Consider the following 13,378-nt stretch of genomic DNA (forward strand, 5'->3'; position numbering starts at 1 on the left):
GATTACTTACAGTGGCCTTCGGCCAAACAAGTCCACACCGACCCGCCGAAGCGCAACCCACCCAGACCCATTCCCCTACATTTAGCCCTTCACCTAACACTATGGGCAATTTGACTTTGCCAATTCACCTAACCTACACATTTTTGTGGGAGGAAACCGGAACACCCAGAGGAAACCCACACAGACACGGGGAGAACGTGCAAACTCCACACAGAGAGTCGCCTGAGGCAGGAATTGAACCCGGGTCTCTGGCGCTGTGAGGCAGCAGTGCTAACCACTGTGTCATCGTGCCGCCCACTGTTCCTTCAGTGTCCTTGGGTCAAAGTCCTGAAACTCCCTCCCTAACAGCACTCTGGGTCTATCTATGCCAAATGGATTACAGCAGTTCAAGAAAATGGATCAATACCACCACCTTCTCAAGGGCAACTAAGAATAGATAACAACTGCTAGCTTAGTCAGCGACCCCCATATCCCACAAATATTTTTTTAAAAGGCCAAGCAAAGCACTCAGTTCAAGAGCAATTAGGAATAGGCACAGAATTTGGCCTTACCAATGATGCAACATAAAGAAAATGAGAATAAAGAACAAAAAAACTGAAACTAATGGAAACAAGAGGAAAACTCCCTAATAGCTAGAATCATGACTAACATTAAGGAAGACAATGATGGTTGCTGAATTATTCCAGTTGCAAGACATTGCAACAGGACTTCATCCAGCCTTGAGCCTTCTCTGCCATTTACTCAGGTCAAGAATGATCAGACTATAAGCTCAAAGGCATACTCAATCCTACCTGTGCTTATTGAGATCATAACCATATCTGCCTTAAAAATATTCAAACACTACACCACCCTTTAAGTTGAAAATTCCAGACTCCTAACCCTCTGTGTCAAAATTAGTTCTCTGGACCTCTGTTTTAAACAGGCAACGCCTTATTTTTAAATAGCAATACCTACTCATAGATTTGCTTTTAAGTGGAATTATTCTCTCTCCATCTACCGTGTCAAAGTACCTTAGGATCTTACCTGCTTTAATCAAGTCACCCTTGGTCTTCTAAACTCCAACAGATACAAGCCTAGCCTATCCAACCTTCCTCCTAGGGCAACCTGTCATTTGAGGTATTAGTCTGGTAAACTTCACTGGGAAGGGAACACTCATCTATGGCATGATTTCAAACATGACCTACTATTACTAAAAGATTTTGGAACAGAAGAGAACTTGTTAGTACTTCACAATGTAGCACCTTGAATGTCTAAGGCATTAGGAGAAAGTGAGGATTGCAGGTGCTGGAGATTAGAGTCGAGTGTGGGGTGCTAGAAAAGCACAGCAGGTCAGGCACCATCAGAGTTCTCGATGAAAGGCCAAAACATCGATCCTCCTGCTCCTCAGATGTCTAAGGCATTATCAAGTCATTCGTACATTGGAAAGATACAAATTCCTCCCCTACCAAATTAAATTAATTAAAACGCAAAGATTCAATTTCTTTTGATCTCGAGGAGAATGGGGAATAAAAGTTCTAAACGTCCTCACCTTTTGAGCTCTAGTGTCACATATCTTATTTAATATCAATCAGCTAAATGTGCAATTTTTGTTTTAAAAACTTTCGGACCTCAGTTTACATCAGATATAGCAACACATTACAAATATTTCTAAATGTTATTTCAATTTCTGAACAACACTAACTTATACGTGTACAGTGCCCTTTAATATACTGAAATGCTCAAAGTGCTTCTCAGAGTTCAGTGAGCCATCCAGAGTTGTTGCCTAACCTGCTGAGTATACTCCCAGCATTATCCATTTGTATTTCATGTTTCAAACATCTGCAATATTTTGTGTTTGTAAGTCAATGATTAAAACTAGGTCAACCAGGCAGTTTTAAGGATGTCTTAAGAGCAGGGAAGTGAGGTAGAAAGGTAGAAAGATTTAGAGAGACTGTTGCAGAACTTAGAGCTTAGGCAACTGAAGGCATAGCCACCAATGGGTGACTGATTAAATTAAGATAAGCAACAGGCAATCAAAATTTGACCAGCACAGAAATATCAGAGAGGGTTTAGAAGGTTTGAGCCAAAACTGATCTGTACCTTTTCCAGTGCTTCTCTTACAACTCGTTCAGTCTCCCGTTTTTGCTCTGCTTTCATACGCTCCTTAAAATCGTTGAATATTTTGGTGTACTTTTCATGGCACATATTCTGACAGGGGATGTCATTATTAGTCTGGGTGCTCCGATGTAACATTCTTGGTGAGGAGGCACTTAACTTCTTTGTTTGCGTTGCAATTGAAACCTTCTCGGTTTGGGGTGGCACTGAAGGTATTTCCTGGCTTGAACTGACCGCCTCAATTTCTGGTTCTGGCTCCTGAGAACAAGGGAAAAACACAAACAGTAAGATTTGAGTATGTTTTTCCCTTTCCACTTCCATCACGCAGCCAAAATTCTCAGCACACTCAACAACACATATCACAAGGCAAGATACTAGCTTGATTTAGACCTGTGGTCTGCAAGCTTGTTAACAATTTATTGGCCACGCAATAACTAGATAATGGTAGACAGCTTTTTTAGCTTTCTGCATACATCAGATGGGAGGTCATGCTCCTCCTCTGTGTTAGCCATGGAAAGATTCTGATACCGTTCAATTTCCTAGTTTACATTTTTTGAACAGCACATATAACTCACTAACGGATTAATAGCCTCTCACAATAAGGTTCAAGTTCAAATACAGCCAGCTGACCATTCTGATGAGGACTATTATAGTACTGAGCTTTTACAAAGCAATTAACCATGAGGATTTTAGTGTATTTAAACAATATACAAAATTAATTTGATCTCTTTATTATGCTGAAACTCTGTTCATGATGAATTACAAGCTGAGACAAGGTAGAAAAAAATTGCACACAAGACTATTTAGAAAGGTTATGACAAGGAACAACACAAGACAATTACACATAACTAAACATTATGGAAGTATTGGGAATTCAATTATGAACGAGAAGATGGGTGGTAGTGGTAATGTCACAAACTTGCAATGCAGAGAGCCAGGCTAATGTTCTGGAAGACAGGTTGAAATCCCATCACTGTGGCTGGTGGAATTTAAATGCAATGATAAATTAAGAATTGACAAGAGTGGAATTCTGGATCAGTGGTGCTGGAAGAGCACAGCAGTTCAGGCAGCATCCAACGAACAGCGAAATTGACGTTTCGGGCAAAAGCCCTTCATCAGGAAGTGGAATTGTCAATAGTAGTAGTAGTAATGATGAAATTAGCATTTACAGTTGAAAAGCCCCATCTGTTTTATTAACGTCTTTTAGGGAAAGAAATCTACTATCCTTACTTAGTCTCACCTGCATATGACTCCAGACTGACATTAATGTGAATAACTGAACTGGCCTTGGAAACGATCGAGCAAGCTACTTGGCTCAAGGGATAAAATGCTTGCCTTGCACAGTCACATCCCATGAACAAACAGTAGAAAAGTAAATGTGATTTTGGGTAAATTATACTTTAAATGAAGGAAAGTTAGAACAAAGGAATTTGGAACTCAGGTTCACAAGATATGAAAAGCAGCACTGCAGGTAGGTACAACCACAAAAAAATTAACAGTTTGAATTCAAGCTATATTTGACTATCTGTATGAGGTACTAGTTAAGCCAACAGTTAGAACACTAATAGTAGCTTTAGTCTCAACATTATGGAAAGGATCTTGATGCAACAAAGTAGGGATTCTCAGACTGAGGGAGATGGCAAATTCCAAGGCAGCTATACACTGATTTCTGACTGCTACAAGAGCCCTAGTGAAATGCTGTGCTCTTTGTTACGGGAAAGGTGTTGTTAAACTTTAAAGGGTTCAGCAAACATTTACAAGGATGTTGCCAAAGTTGGATGGTTTGAGTTACAGGAAGAGGGTGAATAAACAGGAGCTATTTTCCCTGGAACATCAGAGGCTATGGGGTGATCTTGTACAGATTTATAAAACCACGAGGGGCATGGAGATACTGAATACTCAAGGGGAGGGGGGTGGAGTACAAACTGGAGGGCATAGGTTTAAGGTAAGAGGGGAAAGATTTACAAGGGACTCATGGGGCTTCTTTTTCATGCAGAGAATGGTGCATGTACGGAGCAAACTGCCAGAGGAAGTGGTGGAGGCCAGTACAAATACAACATTTAAAAAGGCATCTGGATGGGTATATCAATAGGAAGGATTTAGAGGGATATGGGCCAAATGCTGGCAAATGGGACTAGATTAATTTAGGATTTCTGGTTGGCAAGGACAAATTGGACTGAAGGGTATAGAGAATGCTGGAGTAACTCAACAAATCTACCAGCATCTGGAGAAAGAAAAAGTTAATATTTTTGAGTCCAATGTGACTTCTTTGGAAATGGAGACACAGGTGGAAAAATGATGGGTTTTGTACTGTAGAAAATGGTGAAGGAAGGAGGGTTGGAGAAGATTAGAGACCGAAGGAGATTAAGGTTCTCAAGTGTCACAGAACAACAAAGAAAAAAGTGAAGATAATTGTTGAGAAGTGGAATAGGTCCAGAGCACATGCATTTAATGGCAGAATGTAAATTACAAAATTAATAAAATGTTTGAGGGGAAAAATAAAACTGGAGATAGTATTCATTGAGTCACTGAACTCAATGTTGAGTCGAGAAGGCTGTAAAGGATCTTCCTTTAACCTGAGTTGGGTATAACTGAAGCAAATCTAGGACAGAAACTTGAGCACGAGAGCAAGATAGAGTATTAAAACAGCAAGTGTCATATCTGAGGTTTGAGTGGAGGTATTCTATAAAACAGTAACTTAGATGAGGGTAGGTCTTGCCTTACAAGTCTTATTGAATTCTTTGAGGAGGTGACCAAGCATGTGGATGAGGGTAGAGCAGTGGATGTAGTGTACATGGATTTTAGTAAGGCATTTGATAAGGTTCCCCATGGTAGGCTTATGCGGAAAGTCAGGAGGCATGGGATAGAGGGAAACTTGGCCAATTGGATAGAAAACTGGCTAACCGGTCGAAGTCAGAGAGTGGTGGTAGATGGTAAATATGCAGCCTGGAGCCCAGTTACAAGTGGAGTTCCGCAGGGATCAGTTCTGGGTCCTCTGCTGTTTGTAATTTTTATTAATGACTTGGATGAGGGAGTCGAAGGGTGGGTCAGTACATTTGCAGATGATACGAAGATTGGTGGAGTTGTGGACAGTGAGGAGGGCTGTTGTCATTTGCAAAGGAACTTAGATATGATGCAGAGCTGGGCTGAGGAGTGGCAGATGGAGTTCAACCCTGCCAAGTGTGAGGTTGTCCATTTTGGAAGAACAAATAAGAATGCAGAATACAGGGTTAACGGTAGGGTTCTTAGTCAGGTGGAGGAACAGAGGGATCTTGGGGTCTATGTACATAGATCTTTGAAAGTTGCCACTCAGGTGGATAGAGCTTGTAAGAAGGTCTATGGTGTATTAGCGTTAATTAGCAGAGGGATTGAATTCAAGAGTCGTGAAGTGATGTTGCAGCTGTACAGGACTTTGGTTAAGCTACATTTGGAGTACTGTGTGCAGTTCTGGTCGCCTCACTTTAGGAAAGATGTGGAAGCATTGGAGAGGGTGCAGAGAAGATTTACCAGGATGTTGCCTGGAATGGAGAATAGGTCGTACGAGGATAGGTTGAGCGTTCTCGGCCTTTTCTCGTTGGAACAGCGAAGGATGAGGGGTACTTGATAGAGGTTTATAAGATGATCAGAGGAATAGATAGAGTAGACAGTCAGAAACTTTTTCCCCGGGTACAACAGAGTATTACAAGGGGACATAAATTTAAGGTGAAGGGTGGAAGGTATAGGGGAGATGTCAGGGGTGGGTCCTTTACCCAGAGAGTGGTGGGGGCATGGAATGCGCTGCCCGTGGGAGTGGTAGAGTCAGAATCATTGGCGACCTTTAAGCGGCAATTGGATAGGTACATGGATGGGTGCTTAATCTAGGATAGATGTTCGGCACAACATCGTGGGCCGAAGGGCCTGTTCTGTGCTGTATTGTTCTATGTTCTATGAGGTTCAGTGTCCCCAGCATATAGGAAACTACTTTGTGAGCAGTGAGTCCCTACATCATGGAAGCAGGCTATTCAGACCATCAAGTCCACACTGACCCTTCAAACAGCATCCCACCCAGACCCATTCCTTGATCCTATGCTTGTAACTCTGCATTTCCCATGGCCAACCCACCTAGCCTTCACAGCCCTTGACACTGTTGCCAATTTAGCACAGCTAATCCACCTACCCTGCACATCCACTTACCTAACTCATTGAGTGTATTTGAGGAAACCGGAGCACCTAGGGGAAATCCATGCAGATGAGGGGAGTATGTGCAAACTTCACACAGAGACGGTCACCTGAAGGTGGAATCAAACCTGAGTCCCTGGCACTGTGAGGCAGCAGTGCTAACCACTGAGCTATCATGCTGCCCAGTGTACTTTTCTACATTATATATATTACACACTAGATTCAAAGTAGTGCAAATAAATTGCTGCTTCACCTGGAAGGTGTGTTGGGACCAAGAGAAATGAGAATTTAAAAAGGGTAAATATTGTATTTCTGTGATTAGAATGGGATGATGACATGGGAAGTGAACAAAGTGTTAAGAGTGATAGAGAATGGACCAGAGGGTGATGGAGGGAACAATTCCTTTGAATGCTGACAGGGGTGAAAAGGAACAGATATAAAAGATATGTTGAATATTGGAGCTGTTGTCTTAAAATAAATGTGATTAAAGAATAATATGATAACTATGAAGGAATGAGACAGAGTATACAGAAACAAATTATTTTCCAATGACTGAAGGATATGGAACAAGGAATCATGGATACAAGATAACATTTAAGCTATTTAAGACAGAAAACAAATGAACATTTTTGTTTAGAAGGATGCTGAGTAACCACTATACTCCACTTAATGATTAAAGCAGAAACCCTTTCAAAATAAAATAAGTTAGGTAAGGGGATAAAACAATGAAATGGAGAGGGTGAAATAAAAGAGATTTAGGGACAAATAAGATTATGACTACTGCTTGCATGGAGAATAACCAAAAAGAACCAATGTAGTAAAACAGCTTATAAGCATACAATTGCTACAAAATTTCTATACAACTGGTTTGCTCAACCTCCTAGTGAACTATTTCATATTAGTGAACATAACGACTGCACTTAAAGCACAGAACATAGAACAGTATACTAAAAATTTACATGACTTTCAACATTCCAAAATATTCTGGCGAATGAAAGATAAAATTACAGCTTCTCATTATGTCTTTGGTTAAGCTTACTTCATCTTTGGCGTCCGAATGCTGATTCCGTCTGGATTTCTTGTTCTTGGGTTCTTGTGTGCTTTTCTGCTGTAACATGCACCATACATTAAGTGTTGCACTAAGATTGACAGTAACATTGCAGCTTATTGTTTTGAAAGTGTAGTAAAAAATATTTTTTGCAATAAAAACTATGTTTCTCGCTTTCATTCCTCTTTACAATGAAGCTACACTCAAAATGGGGGGGGGGGGCTCTAATCTGACTTTGGTTTTTATGCACTAGCACAGCATTTTGGTATATTATTCCATATAATTTATTTTAAGAATATGAGATACTATCACAAAACAGATCTTCTGATAGCCATGCTTAGTAATATAAAGGGTTTTTACTCAAAAGATCATTTCACAAAGGCCTTCAAGATTATCAGGATAGAAATAGTGTGCACGAGTATGGGGGATAAAGAACATCAGCACTAGGTAGTGATGCTCCTTTGAAAAGTCAGTGCAGGCATATGGGCCCAATGGCATACCTTGCACTGTAACAATTCTGCAAACAAAGCACTGGAAATCATAAGAATTGAGACATATTGTTTGTTTAGAGGTTAGTTAACATATAAATTATATAAATTATACCATCATGCTCATAAAACCACAACTTTGGGCTCAGTGTCAACAATGCAGCAGACATTTTGATTTAAATATTCTGTAATTCTATGCATTGTTTGGTAGCAAGCTTGGAAGGTTTGATAGGGCTTTTTTTTCTATATTGGGAAGAGTGCAGTCAGTTGACATTTTTAATGTCAGTTTCAGCTATGCAATTCGGTGATTATATTTGACATATTTGACCATAATCTTAACTCATAAATCTGCAATTCAGTAACCCACAGAATCCAAACTCTTAATTTGCTTAGACGACGATCACTGGCTTCCTAAAAGCAAATAGTTGTTTAAGACTATAAGCGTTGTGACATTTTTGTATGGTTAGAAAATCTACAAAATCTTCTCGCATTACATTCTAGGAATATATAAATTATATAAATTGAGCATCACCGTTCAATGCCAATTCCAAATTTCCAGCCAATTTCTAATGGTAGTAGATTCAGTAAACGTTTTGTTGCAATTATTTTTCTCATCTTGCAACTCCAAACTGAATTGAATATTGAATAAAATTGCTCTAACAGTGCCCATGTAAATACTTTTGAGTGCTGTCAGCAATGACAGTATTAAGGACTTCTGGTAATGGCCCTAAACAGATTAAAAGCTTCCCTCTTGAGCTTTCGGCATTTTGTGACACTTGAAAAAATTTGTCTTGTGTAATCACTCATATGGTCAGCGTGCTGATTGCATTATTTCCTGGTAGTCAATTCACAGTATTACTGCACAATTATTAACACTACTCATAACTGGAAACTGTAGAAGACCATTATGGTCAAAGAGTGTGGTGCTGGAAAAGCACAGCCGGTCAGGCAGCATCTGAGGAGCAGGAGAATCAACGTTTTGGGCATAAGCCCTTCATCAGGAATGAGACTTGATCATGGTTTGTATGTATTATTGTGCTGGAATATGCACAAATCTCTTGTTCTGTAAAATTATATAAATCTTATTTAAACATTTAAAGCCAGATGTTACAACTGACCTAGTTCTATTTACCACACTTACTCACCTTGGCTTTACAACCTTTAATTAACTATGCCTGGGAAGCTTTTGACAGAGTTTTCCACAACCATTTTCATTTCCATCAGCCATATGAGGCCTAATCCTAAATTTAAGGTTATGCCCAACATTCCCTACATTCTACGCATCAACCTGAAAGTCCCTATGCAGTTTACACACGTTTGCCCCTTTGAGTTGCTGCATGTTCGAGCAAAACAAGTTAAGGGTCAAACTTTTAAGTAAATCATCCATGCACTCTTAAAAGAATTAGACTCAATATGGTTTTTTTCCCCTCGCTCTAAACTCCTTTACGAGAGATAATAATCTCTATCTGTAGTAAATACTTTTACCTTATTTAATATCTCAATTAAATAATCCATGAAATTTTATATACTGAGGCAACACATGTCTAGTCTATTTATTAGACTGTGCCACTATCTGGAAAGTTGTATTATACCTCCTCGAAGGCCAATGTCTTTTTTCACATACAGTGCTCAGAACACAATGCAAAGAAGTACAAAGGTGACATTAAATATTTATCTTCCAGTTCCCAATACAATAACTGGTAATTCTGTTGAGAAGTTAATTAAACCATATCAGCACTAATCATTTGGCTCATGATGATCCTATAAACTTTCAATGATTTTTCTGACTTTCAATCATTCATCTGTATGAAACTGGGGAGGCAATGACCTAGTGACATTATCGCTGGACAGTTAATCCAGAGGCTCAGGTTCGAATCCTGCCACGACAGACAGTGGAATATGAATTCAGTAAATATCTGGAATTAAAGAGTAGAATGATGACCATAAATCCATTGTCTATTGTCAGAAAAATAGTTCTAGTTCACTAATGTCCTTCAGGGGAGGAAACTGAATTTCAGATCCATAGCAACATGTTGACTCTTAACTGGGCAATTAGGGATTGGTGATAAATGCTGGCCGAGCCAATGACACCCTCATCCCATGAATGAATAAATTTTAAAAATTATGCTGTTTAATCTAGGAGTTCTGTTTTATAGAAGAATATTATGCTATTATTTTTTCTAGTTTATCATTATGTGCATTTTCAGATGTTTATGATTTCAAAGTTCTACAAACAAGAATCAGGTCAGTAGACAGTGAAATATGTTTGCCGGTACAGGTCTATCCTGACTAAGGGGAACTGATGAGCAGAAACCAGGATCTCCTGACGTGGAATGAGGAGCAGCAGTGGTCAATTATCTTTGCTGTCAGATATCTTGTTGCAGCCAAACCCAGCTGCTCACATATAAATAAGTACAGTTGATTTTAGCTTGGAACTTGACCACTTTTAGGACCGCTGGGAGGTTGAGGTTCAAGTTCCATCTATTCCACAGGTGAGTAATAATATCTCTGAACAGGTTGATTAGATATATAGGTTAAAAAGTTTAAGACAGCTTCATATTATTTTCATGGTTAACAAGGTCCAGACACTATTTTGTGCCAAAACACTTGGCCAAGGACGCAGTTTTGTAATCACCATAAATTTACAACCTACAAAATCACACACGAATTAATTTAAAATTACTGCGAATTAACAAACAGTTAGAAGGAAATGGCTGAACAAGCAGTGAACTTCAAATACATTGAAGAATAAGTAATCAGTCAAATAGTTATTAACACCATCAGATATAGGGGCAGAATTAGGCCATTCGACCCACTGAGTCTGGTCCATATTTAATCATGGTTAATATGTTTTTTAATCCAATTCTCCTGCCTTCTCTGCAATTCTCTCATAAATCAAGAACCTAAATATCTCTATCTGGGAATATACTAATATCTAAGTTTTTATGTATTAATTTGCTACTGTAAGCTTGTGGAAAAGGGAGCAATCCTTGGTCCTTGAAAGATTATGCATGGCAATATAGAAATCTGCACAAATTCAGATAAGGGAAACATGAATAATTTTACCGATGTGCAGAACTGGATAAGGTATGCAGATGGCTAAATCCAATTTATTTAATTCAGGTATGTCAATTGACCGATTCACTACTTACAACAGACTTGATGAGCGTGAGGTTGTGCAAAGGTTTAAAACAGAGGCTATGAGAATAATCTTTGCTAATTAGTCACGAGAGAGAGAGAGAGAGAGAGACAGACAGACAGACAGACAGACACATTTGTCATAAAAGTTAATGAGTGCTCCCTGGGGCAGAATTTCAGGGACATCACAGTTAGTGAAGGAACCCAAGGTTGATTTACAATTCTACCTGGCTTGAATACTTAATTGAAATCAAGCATTTTTATGTATTTGATAAGTAGACCTTTTTCCTTTAAAATATACCTTTTCCTTTTAAAGATATGTTCTTGCTTTAATTGGCTTCTGTAAGGTTTGGGCACTCTAAGGACCGAGAGCGGTGGCAGAGAGCGCGAGAGGGTGGGAAAAGTAAAACAAAATAAAGAAATACAGATGTTGGATATCAGAAACAAAAACAAAAATTGCTGGAGAAACTCAGCAGATTTGGCAGTATCTTTAGGGAGAAAGCAGAGTTAATGTTTCGGCTCCAGTGACTCTTCATCAGATAGCAGCGGGACAGGTCACAAGAGAAGTTGAGTAAGTGATATGAGGGCCAAGAGTAGGGGAGAACGGGTAGTCTATGCTGAAAGCAATCCTTTTCGTGACAGGACTAAGGTGTCGGGTGGGTAAGAAAACACAGAAAGACATAATCAGGCTCTAAAGTTATTGAACTCGATGTTGAGTCTTTGAGGCTGCAGAATTCCTAAGAGAAAGATGACATGCCATTCTTCTAACTCCTGCTGAGGCTGGCTGGAGCACTGCAACAGGCCTGAGACAGAAACATTGGCATAGGAACATGGTGGTGTGTTGAAGTGGAAGCTCGGATTCATTTTTACAGACAGAACGTAGGTGTTCTGTAAAACGGTCAGCCAGTCTGTTTTCAGTCTCCTCAGTGTAGAGGAAACCATATTCTGAGCAGCATTTCTTGGTCTTATGACATGGGTTGCTTTCAGCACAGGCAAAAGTGAGGACTGCAGATGCTGGAAACCAGCATCTAGATTAGAGTGGTGCTGGAAAAGCACAGCAGGTCAGGCAGCATCCAAGGAGCAGAAAAATTGACGTTTCAGGCAGTGGCCCTTCATCAGGAATTCCTGTTGAAGGGCTTACGCCCAAAACATCGATTTTCCTGTTCCTCGGATGCTGCCTGACCTGCTGTGCTTTTCCAGAACCACTCTAATCTAGACTCGGATTTCAGTACTGAAAATGTGTTGCTGGAAAAGCGCAGCATGTCAGGCAGCATCCAAGGAGCAGGAAAATTGACGTTTCGGGCATGAGCCCTTCCAGCAACACATTTTCAGCTCTGATCTCCAGCATCTGCAGTCCTTACTTTCTCTTCAGATTTCAGTACAGCCTACCCTTTCTCTCCAACTCTTAACCCTCATGATCACTGACTCAACTTCTCTCTTGGCCTAATATTAATAACCCCTTGTCTACCTACCCCTTTTATATCTCTCTCTCCACCTGGGCTCTGTCTCCAGCTCTGTTCACTGCTTCCCCCATTCCCCTGCCAATCCCACCTTCAGCATTAATACCATCTTTTCCCAACTGTTATCAGTTCAGAAGAGTGACCATTCTTGAATTGTTCTTTCTCCCCAGAGATGTTCCCGGCCTGATGACGTTTCTGTTTGGGTTCGAGATAGAACTAAGTGTTGCCCAATGCACGTAAAGTTTGACTTCAAGGCTTAGGCATGGTGGGGGAGAGAAAGAGGGCGAATGGGAGACAGATAGGGCAGACAGCAGACAATGGGCGGGAGACAGGGTAGGAGGGCGGACGAGAGACAGGGCGGGCGGGCGTGAAAGAGACAGCGAGGGACACACAGACGGCGAGGGACACACAGACGGACAGAGATGTTGCAAGGGGCATTAGATGATAAAAGTGAGATTTATGGAGGATTCCAAGCAACATGAAAACAAGAAGGATTAATCCTTGCTGGCAATATTCTGCTTATGATGTGATGAGCCAGATAGGCCACAGTAAATCCAAGGAAGGATAATTCAGTTAAATAGGACGAAGTAAGAGGTAGCTAGAGAATAGTTTATGAATTCTAAAAGAAAAAATTTAGAGCCAGACTTGTAGCAATATTTCTAGTAATAGCAGAATGACAGGAAAAGTAGCTTCATGATTTTGGATATAAGCAGTAATTAATTTCTGTTATTAAAGTCATGAAATACAAATACAGCAAGACCACAAGATATAGGAGCAGACGTAGGCCATTTAGCCCATCAGGTCAACTCTGTTACTTGAGATCATGGCTGATTTGATAATCCTCAATACCATTTTCTGCCATGCCCTCATAACCCTTGATTCACATACTGATTAGAAATTTATCAATTTCAGCCTTGAATATACTTAGTGGCCCAGCTTCATCGGCTCTCTAGGGTAAAGAATTCCACAGATACAGAGAGGAAATTCCTCAT

General features: G+C 40.0%; 1 protein-coding gene across 3 annotated transcripts in view; it reads right to left on the reverse strand.

The window, feature by feature from the left end:
* The window catches only part of zmynd11 (zinc finger, MYND-type containing 11), a 183,855-nt gene that overhangs the window by 29,945 nt on the left and 140,532 nt on the right, over positions 1–13,378 (reverse strand). For 2 of the 3 annotated variants that reach the window (XM_060825116.1, XM_060825117.1), the window contains 2 exons: positions 7,292–7,360; positions 2,080–2,352 (listed from right to left, as the gene is read on the reverse strand). In XM_060825116.1, coding sequence (XP_060681099.1) covers positions 2,080–2,352; positions 7,292–7,360 — 342 coding nt within the window. The remainder of the gene's footprint in view (positions 1–2,079; positions 2,353–7,291; positions 7,361–13,378) is intronic. The other variant, XM_060825115.1, reaches the window with a different exon arrangement.

This window comes from Hemiscyllium ocellatum, chromosome 5 (genome assembly GCF_020745735.1).
Source record: "Hemiscyllium ocellatum isolate sHemOce1 chromosome 5, sHemOce1.pat.X.cur, whole genome shotgun sequence".
Taxonomy (NCBI): domain Eukaryota; kingdom Metazoa; phylum Chordata; class Chondrichthyes; order Orectolobiformes; family Hemiscylliidae; genus Hemiscyllium; species Hemiscyllium ocellatum.